General features: G+C 36.8%; 1 protein-coding gene across 1 annotated transcript in view; it reads right to left on the reverse strand.

Moving 5' to 3' along the window:
- gcn1 (GCN1 activator of EIF2AK4) overlaps positions 1 to 17,148 on the reverse strand; it is an 88,947-nt gene that overhangs the window by 42,399 nt on the left and 29,400 nt on the right. Inside the window, exons 27-32 of the mRNA XM_053503670.1 lie at positions 16,845 to 16,925; positions 16,610 to 16,753; positions 14,975 to 15,099; positions 2,947 to 3,136; positions 1,321 to 1,391; positions 1,062 to 1,227 (exon numbers count right to left, since the gene is read on the reverse strand). Coding sequence (XP_053359645.1) covers positions 1,062 to 1,227; positions 1,321 to 1,391; positions 2,947 to 3,136; positions 14,975 to 15,099; positions 16,610 to 16,753; positions 16,845 to 16,925 — 777 coding nt within the window. The remainder of the gene's footprint in view (positions 1 to 1,061; positions 1,228 to 1,320; positions 1,392 to 2,946; positions 3,137 to 14,974; positions 15,100 to 16,609; positions 16,754 to 16,844; positions 16,926 to 17,148) is intronic.

Consider the following 17,148-nt stretch of genomic DNA (forward strand, 5'->3'; position numbering starts at 1 on the left):
ATTGCGAGTAACACGGTTTGTGAGTGTTCCGCAAGACAAGCAAAGATTTTTTATTAATTTTGACTTGAAAAACGAGCAAGTGTTGGTTTATGAGCACCGAGTATCATGTATCACGCATGCGCTTCTTCTTTTGAAGACTGTGCCAAAGGTTTTTCTCTCTCTTGCGCTGCGGAATTGCGGGTAATAATTTTCTCTGCTGGGTCTTAGTGCGCGTCTCTTACTGTTATAAGCCACATCCGTGCATGTGTGTACTGTTTACTTTAACACTGTGACCACGTGTGTGTGTGTGTATGTGTGCAAAACATTTTATTTTGTGTTTAAAAGCGCGCGTGTACAGCTTCTTATAATGTGTGCGCGCGTGTAAAGCAAAACAAAGTTTCATTAGAGGTTAAAAATCCATTTTCTCCCCATCTGTCGTTAAGTGTGTGCGCGCATGTAATTTTACACCGTGCCAGTTCACACATTCTCTCTCTCGTGCCTTTATTGTGTGCGCGTTATGTGTGCGTGTTTCTCTCTCTCTCTTGCGCTGCAGAGTGTGTGCATTATGTGTGCGCGCGCAATTTACCATCGTGCCAGTTCACACTCTCCCTCACCTTTACTGTGTGTGAAGCACCCCCTCTCTGCTTTACACACTAAAGGCTAGAGAGAGAGTGTGTGTATGAGAACCGGCAAAATGTTAAATTACGAGCGCGCGCACACACTCTGCAGCGCAAGAGAGAGAAACACACACACACAGAGCCTGCGTGTATAAACAAAAACACTTATCTGAGAGGATTTATTTTTACTTTTTTTTTTTTAAAGGTAAAGTGCAGGTTAATTTGTTTTATTTTTACTTCATAGTTTTTGTTAATTATTTTTGTGTATTTATTTTTTGGGGGCTGTAAAACAAATAATTAGAATTTTCAAATTGCTCCGATTTACGAGTGTTTTGGAATACGAACGAAGTATGCTCGTAATCCAAGGTTCCACTGTACTCTTTAATACATATTTGTTGCAAGCACAAGCAAAATTTAGATAAAAATAAATGAAGAAAGTGGAGTAGGAAATTTTTGGTGAGATACCTTTCCATGAGTGTTGAGGACAGACAGTGCAGCATCCAGCATGCAGCGTCGCACCTCACTGTTCCTGTCATTCAGAGCATCAGGCACGAAAAACAGAAAAATGGGTGTCACCTGATCCTCCCGTAGCCACTGAGAGAGCTTATTAAGAGCAAGGGCTATCCCACACCTGTGAACAAGAAACACATCTCACTCCAGTGCCTAGCTTTACTGACAGAATTTACTTACAGGAATACTATTGCTCAATAAGCAGGGGCTTTACCTTGCTTCCCATTGGTCAGGAGGTGCTTCTGAGATTACTCGACCCAAAGCATCCAGGACTGGAGGTGGTCTCTGCAAATGATGAGGTGAATGATGTGTTAAGAAGGGATCAACATTAAGTAGATTTGATTAATTAGTCCAAAACCATTGATGGGTAAAGCAAATATTTTCATTATAGTGGCAACTGTCACATATTTGATAAGAGTCAGTTCTTATAATTGCTGCATTGGAAGAAGGAAAAACAAGCAAGCGTAACACTGACAAAAAAGAAACTGTGATGGTTAGATGACTGGGTCAGAGGTCCAAGGAAGGACAACCCATCAACCAGAGACAAGATCATGGGCACCCAAGGCTCCCTAACATCAGAACTGGATCATAAAGCAATGGAAGAAGGTGGCAGATAATAAATTATGATTTCTTTTACATCATGTGGGCATTGTGGGACCTATGCAAAATAAGTCTACTGGTTTAAGTGTTATACCTGATCAGCGTATATTTTCATTACATCACTCAGTTTTAAATTTAATTAGTTAAATTAATTGATTATTTTTAATAATCTTTTTAAAAAATCTTAAATTATATATTAATATAATATAAATTTATATTAGTATAATTAGATACTTATAAATATATATTTACATATTATAAAATTTACATTTATATTAGTTTTGTAATCATCTGTTATGAATTTCATAACCTTTGTCACACAACCTTTTACCATGAAGAGTATAAATAGGATTTTAATTAAATAGCTTAAAAAAAAATATTACAACTTCCAGTTTTGAAAATGAAAATTAATCCAATTTGTCTTACAATTGCTTAAAAAAAGGAATTTCACATAATTCAAGGATATTCAAAAGGATTTGACTGTACTTCTAGTGGTTGCAAACCACAAACTGTAAGACTAATGTGCTTGTGGTGTCATGTGCTGCGAGGTTTAGGATAAATGTTCTTGCAGCATTCAGAGACTTGTGCATGTAAAGTGTATATGCATGTGAGATGCATAAAAAAAAACCTAATAATTTAATAAAAAATAATAAAATCCATTTGAGGTAAGAGCTTATATACTGTAGTAGGTACTATGCATGATTGGTGCATCACTTCATGCACTTCCCTTCTTACCCTGACACACCCATTACTCAGAAATAAAGTGAATCTGGACCTAAACGACCAAATGACCTTTTTCAATTGGTCCAAAAAAAAAAAAGAAAAATTATCTATATACTTTATAGATATATTATATATTTTTAAAAACAAGGAAGATGTAGAAAAAAAGATTATGCTAAATGTTTGTCTACACCTGACTATAATATTAATGTGATTTAGTTTCCCACTCTTTTCAATAAATGTTGAAATGAGGCCACAAGAGCGTTAGTCAGACAACTGCAAAATCTAACCATTTTGACTGGGTTTATTTTAATAATTCTCTATAAAAGCAAATAAATTAATTAATTCAACCACTTAGTCTTGACATATGTTAATAAGAATCTCAGATGTCACAAAAGGACACATGAGTGCATTGACAACTCAAAAACATAATGGTCTACTGCCTAATGGCAGAGCCATACAATGGATTGATATAGTCCTTAAATTACACCAGGCAGGAATAAGAAATGTACAGACTCACATAAAGTTTCTGGTGATAGAGCTCCGTCAGCTGTGAAAGAACTGTAGCTGACTCGTCAGGGTATTGACTCACAGCACTGGATAAAGCCTCGGCTGCAGCTGCCCTCACTATTTCCTCGTGGTGTGTCACATCTTTAATTAGCAGTGGACATAGCTCAGGAACCAGCTCCAGATACAGTGTCTGCCACAGCCTACAGAAGTAAGAATACACTGAATACCACACAGCAAAGGCCCACTACAGATATATAATGATGGCCAAATGTTAAAACATTACAGTCAGTCTCATACATTAAGGAACAATGTTAAAGACTATACTTTCATACTTTTACAATTTGTGTCTGACTAGGAAATGTGATTTGACAGACTGTCAAAAACCTCAGAAGGCGATGTAAAAAAAACAATTGCCAAAATAAATTTAAACTATGTTGCTTATGTCATAGAGATTTAAATAATCACACTGAAGTCATCTTGGTAGCAGAAAAAAAGCTAAGCTATTTTTAGGGTCTTAGGAATGATAGTTGTATGCTGCTAAAAATATATGCCCCCAATTTTCCATTAGCTGCAGAGACACTCAGGTTCCACCATGTCAACACAATGTAGAAAGAGAAACAAAAAGTTATGTTTTAATTGATTACCACAGCCAGTCTTCACCTCAAATCCGAAGCTAGAACTACCAAACGATAGATCTTTCAAATCTAAACCACACACTGTTAATGAAAGCATCACTGATCAGAAGTTTAATACTCATACTCGTAAACCAAGACTTGCTCGTTTTTCAAGTAAAAAATGTATTAATCTTTGCTCGTCTTGCGGAACATTCGCAAACCGCATTACTCGCAATCTGAGGTTTTACTGTATTGTGTTTTATTATATATTGTGGATTTAACTGAATGTTAAACTGAATCATGAATTTTAAAGTTCTTTTTACCAACATGATGTATGCAACCTCAAACAAGCCTGCCCATTGATTCTGCTCATTGTTGTTCATAGACCCCAGGGCCATGCTCCAAAATTCTTAATGAATTTGCAGTTTTCTTCTTAAACCTAGGCCTGTATTTGCCTAACATCTCAGAAAGACCCCTAGGAATCGCCCTCAAAGTTATTTAGTATTAAAATATTCCTACCTTAGAGTAGAACACAAGTTATTTATGAAGCAGTCAACCCTTCTAAATAGTCTAAACTTCAGCTAGGACTAAGAGTACCTCCTATTAGGTAAATTATGACATCTGAGGTACAGTCTATTTCAGACTATACAGTACTTTCCATAAAATTAGCAAAAGTCATTGTTTAAAAAAAACAATTAAAGTGGTACCTCAGCATATAAATGCAACGCCTTGTGAATTTTCACCTAAAGAACTACAATTTTATAAGCAAATGGCCTCGGGATACAAAGCATTTTCGGCATATGAGGGACTAAAGCACTCACACGTACATCCAGTGCATGTAAAAAATATATATATATATATATTTTATTTGTTTATATGTGTGCTTGTGTGCACGCGTTAAAGTCTCTGTCGGTAAAGTGAGTGTGCGAAAGTTGTCCATGTCCACAATAGCCCCTTTCCTCCTCTTTCTGGCTCGTGAGAACTAAATCTAGCACACAATCACTCACGCGAGTCCACTGAGCTTCTATGGATTCTAAAATTGACATTTTTACAGTTTTTTAATTTCCGGAATGAAAAGATTTTCCTCATGTGTTTAGTTTTAATCACTCTATACACAACCCATGTTTTTTATGCCATTTAAAAAAATTAAATGAATAAATAAACCTAACTATTGCATTATGTATAAAGACATTCTTAAATTTGCCTTAGATACCTTACTTTACAGGGGGATAAATTGATAAATTGATAAAGGTGTTAATTATTTTTATGTAAATGTTATGGCTGTTGTTAAAGTATTCATAAATACACATGTATAACTAGGACAAAACAAAGGTACTAAAGGTAAATTAAGGATGTCTTGTAACATAATGGAATAACCAATTTAATTTATTAATTTTGAGATGAAAAGTGCAAAGTAAAGGTGTGTACTGAAGTAAGCAGCTTTATTTCACTCCAAAAAAAAAAAAACCATGATCACAAACGTACCACCAGCCATATTCTCTGTAAATGGCTGAAATGTGGTTGTAAAGTCTTTTAGCAAATGTAAAATGTTTGCATGAACCTGTGGCAGTTTTAATTAAAAGGCAAATGAACGCGTGTGCAGATATGAAAGATTTATATAATTGTTTTTTTTCCCAAAATGCAGTTTTGCTGCATATAATCTCCCTCTAATACAACAAACAAATAGATAACTCACTAAATAAGTTGACTTTGTAACGCTGCACGAAAAGCATTTAAAAGTGTTTATGTATAAAAAAATGTATGCATAAGATTTGCACTTCAATGAATGTTGCAGAAACCATGCTTTACTTTTTGTTTCATTCAAACGAAGCTTGTTTTTTTGTGAGGAATCTGTGTATATAGATGTGAACAGCTGCCACATCAATAGGAGTACTTTTATATACAAGTACTCCTATTAATGTTTATTTATATATGCACAGTGGGGCAAAAAAGTATTTAGTTAGCCACCAATTGTGCAAGTTCATTCATTTAAAAAAATGAGAGGCGCAAATAAAGTTATGTGACTCCTTTGGGATCACGGGGAGTTTTGCATGTAATGGTCAGATCTTCATCTACGTCACAACAATAATAAAAAAAAAAAACAGTTTGCTTAAAATAATTATACACAAACAAATGTTTTCATTGAACATCACATGTAAACATTCACAGTGCAGGGTGGAAAAAGTATGTGAATCTTTGGACTTAATAGCTGGTTGACCCTCCCTTGGCAGCAATACCTCAACCAAACGTTTCCTGTAGTTGCAGATTAGACCTGCACAATAATCTGGAGTAATTTTGGACCACTCCTCTTCACAAAACTGTTTCAGTGTAGCAATATTCTTGGGATGTCTGGTGTGAATCACTCTCTTAAGGTCATGCCACAGCATTTCGATCGGGTTGAGGTCAGGACTTCAGAAGGCGTATTTTGTTCTGTTGAAGCCATTATTTTGTTGAATTACTTGTACGCTCTGGGTCATTGTCCTGTTGCATCACCCATCCTCTGCGGAGCTTCAGTTGGCGGACAGATGGTCTTACGTTTTCCTGCAAAATGTCTTCATAAACTCTGGAATTCATTTTCCCATCAATGACAACAATCCGTCCAGGCCCTGAGGCAGCAAAGCAGCCCCAAACCATGAAGCTCCCTCCGCCATGTTTTACATTGGGGATGAGGTTTTGATGATGGTGTGCTGTGCATTTTTTTTCTCCACACATGGTGTTGGGAACAGTGCCAGTAGTGCTGTGGAATGTCCAGGTGCTCTTTCGCAGACGTGCTGCAATATCTTGTTTTTGACAGCAGTGGCTTCCTCCATGGTGTCTTCCCATGTACTCCATTCTTGTTTAATGTTTTCCTTATTGTACAGATCTGGCCTTTAAAAACGCACGTTTTCGGAAAAGGGATCCCACGACTTGCCGCGCTGTGAAAATGCCCTTCATTACCTGTAGGGGGCAGTCATGTTTCAGTCTAAAGTATTGTGTGTCTACTGAAGCCGAAAAATGTTATGTCTCTTAGGCGCCCATTGACAGCAAGCGACAGAGCTCATAAACGTGTCAAGCTCAAACTGATATGTATTTATTCTTCATTTTCATTCAGAATTATTATTATTATTATTAGTAGTAGTAGTTCTCTGAATTTATTATTATTATTATCATTATTGATGTAACGCACCTGCGCGTGTGTGCAAAAGGACTACAAATATGTATAATATGTTAGCCTATAACAGTATTGTTTTATTGTTTTTATGCGCTTTAAACATAGACGGGTACTGGTGGCTCAGTGGTAGGTGATTCGCCTGCCATGCGGAAGACCCGGGTTCGATTCCCAGCCAGTGCTCAAAATGCCGGTGTTATGCGCTAAAATGCCACGATATAGCCATTACATTATCAAGTTATGCTTCAGTACTAAATGCATGTTTGCAATTGAGAATTTTTTTTTCTTAAGCTATGAAACACATTAGCACTCACCTCACAGTTGCTATAATTTAATGATAATCATAAGCAAAAAGTGTAAAACAAAAGATTTACATTTATTCCATTTTCACCCAGAGCGGGATTCGAACCAGAGTCTGGACGATTTTATACTATTATTTAAGCAATGCCACACCATGTGGAAAGCCGCAAATATGCTTAAATTTCATTGGCTGTCACTGAATGTCAGCTATTCACGACTGCCCCCCCAAACTTTATGCGTGCGGTTAAGTGCTGATTCTACGTGCAGTAGAAAAGTAAAGAGGAGCAGTGGCGGACTGGCCATCTGGAGCACTGGGAGTTTTCCCGGTGGGCCGCTGGCCAATGTGGGGCAGCCCAGTCAGTACGCAAATATATGTATATAAAAAAAAATGACGGAAACCATAATACCATGCATCTTTTTTCTACGCATATGGATGTGCAAGTGCGCCGCCGACAAAGAGCGCGTGTGTTACCGCGGATCCCAGTGGAACAATCTGACTACATGTGCAGTGCCATGAAAAAGTATTTGCCCCTTCCAAATTTTTTTCTTTGCATATTTGTCACACTTGTATAGGTGGAATTTCAACTAAACACTTTATGAGGAAAAGACAAATTGGCCTTTTTGATTTAAAAAAACAATGCAATTTATGCTTTCATAAGGAAAATATCAATTTCTTCCATTCCAAGGATTAAAAACGGTAGCAATGTCAACTTTAGAATCTAGAATCCAGAAGATAAAATTTACACAAATTTAAAAAGAGGCCTTAATCACTGAAAGTCTTCAGAAGAGCCTCAGGTTCAAGAGGTTTTTAAAGTGTGGAGAGGTGCATTAAAGTTCCTCTGAATGTATAGGTGAGAACAGCTGATTCACACTTGGGGAGAGTGAATAATTTGCATTTGAATGTTGTCTGGCATTGTAAAGCACACACACTAAAAGAACAACAACCCAGGATTAATAGGAGGCACTAAAGAGGATTTTTATTTAGACTATAAAAAAAATTAACCTGCGTCTATTTTTAGGCGTGCCAGCTGCCACTTTTTAGTTAGAAGTTTTCAGTCCAAATCTTATAATGCCCACATGACATCAAACATTCCCCTTGTTAATATTTTTTAACACCCTCCACCCTTTAAGGTGGAGGCCGGCTAACTAGTGAGCGAGGAGCGATATTGATATGGGCGCACGCCGTGACAGGCTGAAAATAATGTGAAAATAATATGAAGCACATATACACACATTCATCATGACAGATCTGTTGTAATACAAAATAAAATTCATGTTTGCTTCAGCATTGGAAACTATTGTTTTAGGCTAAGTAATTATACACAGTTCTTCGTTGTACAGTACTTGGTCCGGCTTTTAAATAAAGTCCTTCCATGCGCCATCTGGCAGATATTCACATTTATTTAAATTCCCGAATGTTGCTTATGGCAAGTCGCAGCACGCCGCGCGCTAAATTGCGGCATCTCACGGGAAAATATGCGCAGTCTTAATGGCCACATCTGTAGATGTGTCAACATCTAGATTTCTGTAAGATTCTAGGATTCGTCTTTACCTTATTCAGCGCTGAACTTTCTCCATTTGTAGACAGTCTGTCTTACCATGGAACATCAAGGCTTTTGGAGATACTTTTGTAACCCTTTCCATCTTCATGCAAGTCAACAATTCTACCAACTTTGATTGAATCGGCGTCTGACCCCACAGAACTCGATCAGGCGACTATCAGGTGAATATTTAGAGTCGACGTTCCGTTATACCTTTGACAATGTAGCTCTAGTTAAAAGAAAAATTATTAGAGATAAGAAACTCACTCCCTGGTATAACGATCACACGCACGGTAATTAGAACGCAATTAGAAATGAAAATGTAAATGGCATCAAACTAATTTGTTAGTATTTCAAATAGCATGGAAGGAGAGCATCCTAAACTATAGAAAAGCTCTTAGTTTAGCTAGATCAACGCATCTCCTCACTCTTATAGAAAATACCAAAAATAATCCTAGATTTTTACTTAATACCGTAGCCAAATTAACCAGAAATAAGACAACTGCAGAAATTTCCACAACAACATTGTGCAATAGTGAGGATTTCATGTACTTTTTTTTTTTATAATAAAATTGTAAATATTAGGCATAAAATTGAGGCTTTGAAACCAAACAATGTTCGATTAAAAACCTAGAATACTGTACTCCCCTTAAAGAGAATAAACTAATTTCACTCATCTCTTTTGCAAATTCAACCTGTACATTAGATCATATGGCGACATTTTCTCAAACCAGAAATAACAGAACCCTTGTTGAGAATAATAAATTCTTCACTCAGCATTGGGTATTTTCCAAAATCTTTTAAATTAGCAGTTATTAAACCGATAATTTAGAAACCTGACCTCGACCCCTGTCAGCTGTTTAATTACAGGCCAATATCAAACCTCCCCTTTACCTCTAAGATTCTGGAAAAGATAGTAGTGGACCAGCTATGCTCATATCTACATAGAAATAGCATAAATTAACTGTATTTTAGGTTATACAGTTAGGTTTTCTCAGTGAGGATGTAGGCCTCATCACAGCACAGAGACAACACTTGTTAACACTAGAAGCGCCGAGCACCAATCATTTGACCGCTATGGTAAAAAAAAACCTTCACACTTGATTAAATTCCAGGACCCTCCTTTCATGACTTTAACTAGATCTGTGAGCTTAATCACCCTGTATGCTTACATTTTCAAAATCGCACCAGTAAAAGCCAGTATAAAGCTATTTTGCTCTTATTTACATGAAATTGCTGACAGCTGCGCGCCGGTCATGCCGTTTTCTGCCTTTTCCAACCTGCGATTCTCATTTCTCTCAGCAGATGGCACAAGGGATCGCGCATACTATCTATGTGTCATTCAGTGTGTTTATATAACTATCTCAGGTTTTATTCCGTATATGCAGTTTATATATATTATTCTCCATTTATTCCCGCACTGATAATCCGCAATATTTTATAAGTAGATTTAGCTCTACTTAATTTTAAACGTTTTGAGAAAATTCATTATTTCGTTCATTCTATTTGAAGCTTCTAAACTGTCAAAACATTTTTTTTTTTTTAGTGTGACAGTGCTTTAGATGGAGCAGATCTATGCTAAAACAATGTAATGACCCCTCCTAGGGATATAAAGCTTTCTTATTGGGTTTGAATAAATCAGATCTGCTGTTATCAGTCGCACAGCAGCTAATGGAGACGAGTATAAAAGTTTTCAGTGTATTAAAAAGATAACCCCATTCGACATGGTCAAATGCCTTTTCCGCATCAAATGAGAGAACTACCGCCAGTGTGCCAGGATGGAGAAGGGCCATAAACTATATTCAAATGTCGTCTGATGTTAAAAAAAGAATAACGATTCTATAAACCCTGTTTGATCAGGTGATACGATGTCGGGCAACACACCCTCTAAACGCCGCGCACTTTGGCATCACTATTAAGAAGGGAGATTGGACGGAATGAACTACACTCAAGAGAGTTCTTGTCGTTTTTAAGGATCAATGAGATAATTGACTGACATGATTGGTGGTAGGGATTTTAATGAAAGTGACTCTTCAAAAACTAATAATAAATCCTTTGTCTTAGCTGATGAGTAAGTGTTCACCCAGCCTTGTCACTATGCTCATAGGACATGTGTTTTTATTTAGAAGAAAGGTATTCAGCCTGCCTTGTTGACAGGAAATCAAACTCAGTATGCAAAATTATACGCTTTTTTGTGTTTCTGCAGAGGGTAGATAACTATATATAGTCTATCCAGCTCCAGTATCTCATCAGTCAGTTCTTTAAGGCATGCAGTGTCATTTTTATTCTTCCTTGCGCAATATGAAATAATCTGGCCTAGTAAATATGGCTTAAGTGACTCCCATATAGTTGAAGAGGACATCCCTGGTGTTTGGTTATTCTCAAGGAATAATGTAATCTCAGAGGAAATTAATTCAGTAAATGCTTCCTCTGATATGTCGTAAAATCTGCAGAATAACATAGTAATAACAGTAAGAATAAAAATGGTAATAACAATAGGAAAAAAAGTAAATTAAAGTAAGCCTATTGATACCGGCAAAGGCTATATTCTTTTTTTAGCTTCTCTTAAAATGCAACTAAGCAACACAAGCTCACAATTGAGGAAGAGCTATATTATTAATTAAAAGATATAATAAAATAATTATAATCATAATAATAACAGCAGTAAAATAAATAAATTTAAAAAAGGTAGAGGAGGAAACCTCAACAGTACACTAATAATAGTATCAGTGATGTTTTCATCTGCAGCTGTTAAGTTAATTTTGTCACGTCAGAATTATCGATGGAAATTCTCCTGCTCATGACTAAATAGTACCTTCTACGCCCTCTGGGAGGAGCTAAAAACAATGCAAACAAAAAGGTCACTGCTCCACTGCAGCCTGGTCTAGGCTGGAAAACAGTCTTGGTGATACTGAAGTTTAGACATGATGACACAGTTTTCCCATCCGATCTTCTTGGAGCCTAAAATCTAGGCAAGTGTTCCACAAGCACATCCTTCTCCATTTGTAGAGTTTCTTTCAGCAGCCTCGAAACAAATACAGTAGAGTTTGATTCATCCGTCTCAGCTACCTCCACTATCCTGATATTACATCTCATCCTTCCCTTAATGTCCTCGCATTTTCCTCTTAGCTCAGCTACCTCTAATTTCACACAAATTACCACAGATTTTAAAGTTGTCACCTCGTCTGACTATGTTGACAGGCTACCTTCCACCTCTTGTATCACGGTCTACATTTGTTCTATTTCGGAGTGAAAGGCCGCCGCATTATTTATAATTTCTTTTTTAATGGATTGCATCTTTTTTTTTTAAGGGCGCTGAAATCATCGGCAAGAGCATTTTATAGTTCAGCTTTAATTACTGCTGAGATATCTTCTTTTAATGAATGAAGAATCTCGGATTTTAAGGCCTCAGAATCTATTTTCTCCAGACTGCCCGGAGGGGGTGGTGTTGCTCGAGACCGGGTGACAGTGGAGCACGAAGATGAGACGATGTTGGGCCTAGTGTTGGATGATGCGTATTTATATTCGCATAGTTTATTCACTATTGACCCGCATATTAATTTCCCCTTATTTCAAAGTAAAAATCATATAAAATTTGATATAGTGTTTTGTAAAATAAAGCACTTATTTATATATATATATAAAAAAAAAAAAAAAAGATTTCGGCGAGAGCACGAGCCAAAGACGTCCTACTCCATTCCCATGCAAGAGCGCCCCCCGAACTATCTGACCATTCTGATTCCATATAAATAATTCTTTTGATTGTGTAAAGCTGCTTTGCAACAATGACAATTGTTAAAAGCGCTATGTAAATAAAATTGAATCGAATTAGGCTAGGGGTTCACATACTTTTTCCACCCTGCACTACAGTTCACCGTATTAACCTATGCCCAAGAGTGTGAATGTTTACATGTTATGTTCAATAAAAACATCTGTTTGTGTAGTATTATTTTAAGGAGACTGTTATATCTCTCTCTCATATATATATATATATATATATATATATATATATATATATATATATATATATATGGCAAGCCGTTTATGAGAATATTCATGAGAGAATCGAATAAAAACTCTATATATTGAATGAAAAGTCTGAATATATTAAATGGAATGTCTGAATATATTGATTGAAACATGATCTCATCGAAACACAGCACCATCTTTAGAAAGAATGAGCGAGTCCGCGAGAAACTTGGTTGCTACGATTCTAAGAAATGAAGAGATGGTCAATACGTTTGTGAGTGCGTGTACGGCCCAAAGTCCATTTCCTCCTCTTTTCCACGTCCGAGTACTTACACTAGTGTTGTACAAAGTGATGTTTGGTAGCGAGAGTGAAGATGGTTACACTCACTGATTCGTATTCTAACCAAAAACAAAGGCAATCAAGCCGAAACAGTTAAGAGTCCAGTTGATGTGCAAACAACGAAATTAGGCAAACTCGTAGCCAAGAACATTCACAGAAGGCGAAATTAATTAGAGCAAGCCACAAAGAAACTGACCGTAACAGCCTACTTCACAACGAAACTCTGGGCTTAAACACAACGCAAATTAACTGGGAAACCAAAACGCACCTGTGACACATTAGGAAGGAAAAAATAATAACAGCTCATGGCGGGTTTAAACGTATTCCAATGTGGAAATTTGATAGAGTGCGGCTTACGACACCACTTTGGCCCGTACACGCACTCACTAACGTGTTGACCATCTCTTCATTTCTCAGAATCGCAGCAACCAAGTTTCTCGCTGACTCACTCATCCTTCCTAAAGATGGCGCTGTGTTTCGATGAGGTCATGGTTCAATCAATATATTCAGACTTTTCATTCAATATATTTAGAATTTATTCAATATATATAGTTTTCATTCAAATCTCTCAAATATTTTCCTAAACAGCTTGCCATATATGTGTTATACATGTGTGTATATAAAGGCTTAATGGATGCAAAAATCTTTGTCATTCTTTACAAAGTAAAAAACTAATGTCCCAAAAAAAAAAGGTTAATGGTTGCTGGTTTCGAATTGCCTTATAATATACTTAAAATATTTGATCTTACTGTGACCTTGATGCCATTTGGATTAAATTCACATGCTGGTAACCAAAATAGTTCCCTGATAAAATTTACATTAAACTTGTTGTTTATAAGAAAGCAGGCTAATGAGGATTAAAGGCAGACAGACAGGACGTGTACATGAACAGAACCACAGAAAACATAAAACCTCTGCAACTAGGTGTGCAATGACGGGCGGACTACAATCATGGCCATCTGCAGATATGGATGGGGCCAGACAGCGCTGTCCTCTAAATGTATTACACTGTTCCCCTGGTACTGCATGAACATCAGCTCAAATATTTCTTTTCCAACATTTCACATGCCCTCTGGATGAAATTTCACAAAATGCGGCATCTGAACTTCACCAAGCATAACTATTGAAACACAGAAACCATGAGTTTCAGGGAAAGAAAAATTTACAGTATAAATTTATATAGTTCAGAATGGCTCAGTAAGGTAACAAGAGCTATAAAAAAAAATCATGTAAAAATAAACAAAATATTTTTTAAATGACAATTTCGTCTCACTTGACACCATATTATAGAAAAAAAAATACCTGATCAGTTAATGGGCCAACTGGGACAGCAACATGGACTGACAACATGCAACTTAAAATATAGCTGCAAGCAACTCTGAGTGCGCCCAAGCACCCTGCGTCATCGCCACCCCAGGTGCATCTCAAAATCTGTGCGTTTTCTGAGCGTGTTAAGACCTACAAAAAGCCATTGCCGCCCAGGTGCACCGCACAACTTGCACACGTCACACACTATATAGGGCTGATGTTAGTTTGGGCCCTAAATATTTGTTACGTGTGGGAGAGCCATGTGTGTGTGTGATGGATGTGTTTGTGCATGTGTGCGTGCGTCTGTGCGAGTGTAAAATGTTAACATTTTTAGTGTGTGAGTGTGTCTGTATGTATGTGAGATGCGTGCGTGAGTGTTGACATTTGTGACATGTACGTGTGTACAATAGGCTGCAGACACACGTACGTACGTAAGGCATCGTCACGGCTGACCCTTTTAAAATATCCAAAATCTCCTTACAATTTTGCATCCTCAATGTCTTTAGATCACATCGGCCTGGTTTGGTGGTGATCGTATAAATTCCCTAGGAGGAGTATATCAAAATCCAATGGGTGCGTTTTTCCAAACGGCCCCAGGAGCCCAGGACATGCTGTGTGAAAGTTGTTCAGCTCAAATGTGTACCGAGTTTCATGTGCAATAATGCAAATAGATTTTAAATGGTATTTATTTCGGTCATTTCCATGTAAATGCTGAATCTAATCAGAGGTTTACTCACTTCTTGTAACATAGCAGGTGAAGAAAATTACTTTTAAGTAGACATAAGGCATATAATATTGTGAAGCAACTCTTGACTTACTTGTCGGCCAGTGCTCTCCCTTCCTCCTCCACATCAAATCTGGCCACCCACAGTCTCCTGAGCACATTCAACCCATTAGACTCAGCACTATCTGTGGGCAAAGCCAGGTTCAACTCCACAAGACCCTGCGCGCATGCACACACGCACAAAAAATTTAATTAAAACCAACCAAATAACCAGGTAATTAAAAAAAAAACAAAAAAACATCCAAAGTCAAGCTATGTTGTTTTCAATACATTAAATAAACATTAAAGTATTAAATAAAACATACAAACTTAAATGATATGCTTAGCTTATTTACTAATAAATTCTCTAATAAACATTTTGAAATGTACTATATTTCCATAATTACACAGTACCAGTCAAATTTTTGACAACTTATAAATCAATTTATAAGTTTTATAAGTCTTTCTTGATTTTTGTTTCTTTCTACCCCATAAAACAATGCTGAAGGTGTTGAAAAGGTGCAATAATTTCTTTCGAAAAGACGATATTGAGATGTGTCTAGGACTAGATGCTCTGTAAAGTATTGATAAAGACTCTAGTATGAGGTGCTGTTAATTGGTTTCTGAGTCTGGTAACTCTGAATGAACTGCCCTAAGTATTAGTCATTCCTTCCTGGGATGATCTTAAGAGCCAGTTTTATCAGGGCACTTGACAGGTTTTCCAAATGCATTTGACAATACTGTTCTTGCAAGAACTATTCCAAAACAACCGACCTTCATGCCTTAAAATAACAATGTTACTTAATTACCTAATTCCATGTCTTATTTTATAGTTTAAATCACTAAACAGCACCAAATTAGCAGGTATTATATTCATTGTTGTTATTCAATGTTTTTTCTTTATTATTATTGTGTTCAATATTGTACATAATACTGAAGATGAGATGAGAGAACAAATATGGAATTATATAGTCAACAAAAATGTGTTTCATACCCGACAATGTGTTTTAGATTTTCGATTTAACCGTTTGCTTTTATAACAGCGTTGCACACTCTTGGAATGGTCATCTAGAATGGATTCACCTATTTTGGATGCTTTTCAATTAATCTCTGATCCAACTCATTCCAATCGGATTGATGCAGGACTTGAAAAGTGCAAACCAGACAGGATGGCATATCGCTGTTATATGCTGGTCCTTAAGCCTGTCTGCTCCAAAGCCACTGTATCCTGACTGACCGTGCGCTCTGACACCAACTTCCTAACTGGGATATGAGTAAAAATCATCTCACTGTGCTTGCTGTGAGGTAGAAATAGCTGAATCTTATTCTTTCGGCTACTGCATTTGGGTATACATTCAAGGTTCTGAAGTTTTTCAGATTAACTGACCGTGCTTTCTTAAAGTTATTCTTTCCTCTTTACTTAAGATTCGCTTGATATATATATATATATATATATATATATATATATATATATATATATATATATATATATATGTGTGTGTGTGTGTGTGTATATATATATTACACACACATATTTGTGTGTGTGTGTGTGTGTGTGTGTGTGTGTGTGTGTGTGTGTGTGTGTGTGTGTGTGTACATACATACACACACGTATATGGAAAAAGGGAGTTTATGTTCAGGGAGCAGACTACTAATGATTAAGGCAAAATAAAGCGAAAAAGTAACGCACCCTGAGAGCGGCATCTCTAACAGAAAAACAGGGAGAGAGCAGGGCTTCTAAAAGCACATCAATCTCAGCTTGTTCAGCCAACGCACAGTCCTTTTGTCCTCCTGCACTAGCACAGAGAGCTGTAAGACAGCTTGATGCCAGAACCTATAAAACACACAACACAGTACAACAATGGAGTGCACTACTGAGGATTTACAACAAACTATATGAATATGTTACCAATAAATCTTTATACCTGCAAGCGTGGTGTGGAGGTTCCAATCACTTTGCAGAGAAGCATTAGCATGTTCACACGGGGAAGAAGTTCTGGACCATTCTAACAAAATCAGCAAACGTTCAATAATTAGATCCAGATTTTTTTTATACGAGTCAAAAATTATCTGCACTCTTATTTAATTAAAACTGTTCACCACACTGTCTTGTGAGCGCTGTCTGTTTAAGGCTACTTTCTCCTCAGTCACAATGTGCATGTGTGAATGTGTTACATCAATTTATTTGTAACTGTGGTGTGGGCAAAAATGAATGCCCCACTTATTTGC

Source organism: Clarias gariepinus, chromosome 9 (genome assembly GCF_024256425.1).
Source record: "Clarias gariepinus isolate MV-2021 ecotype Netherlands chromosome 9, CGAR_prim_01v2, whole genome shotgun sequence".
Taxonomy (NCBI): domain Eukaryota; kingdom Metazoa; phylum Chordata; class Actinopteri; order Siluriformes; family Clariidae; genus Clarias; species Clarias gariepinus.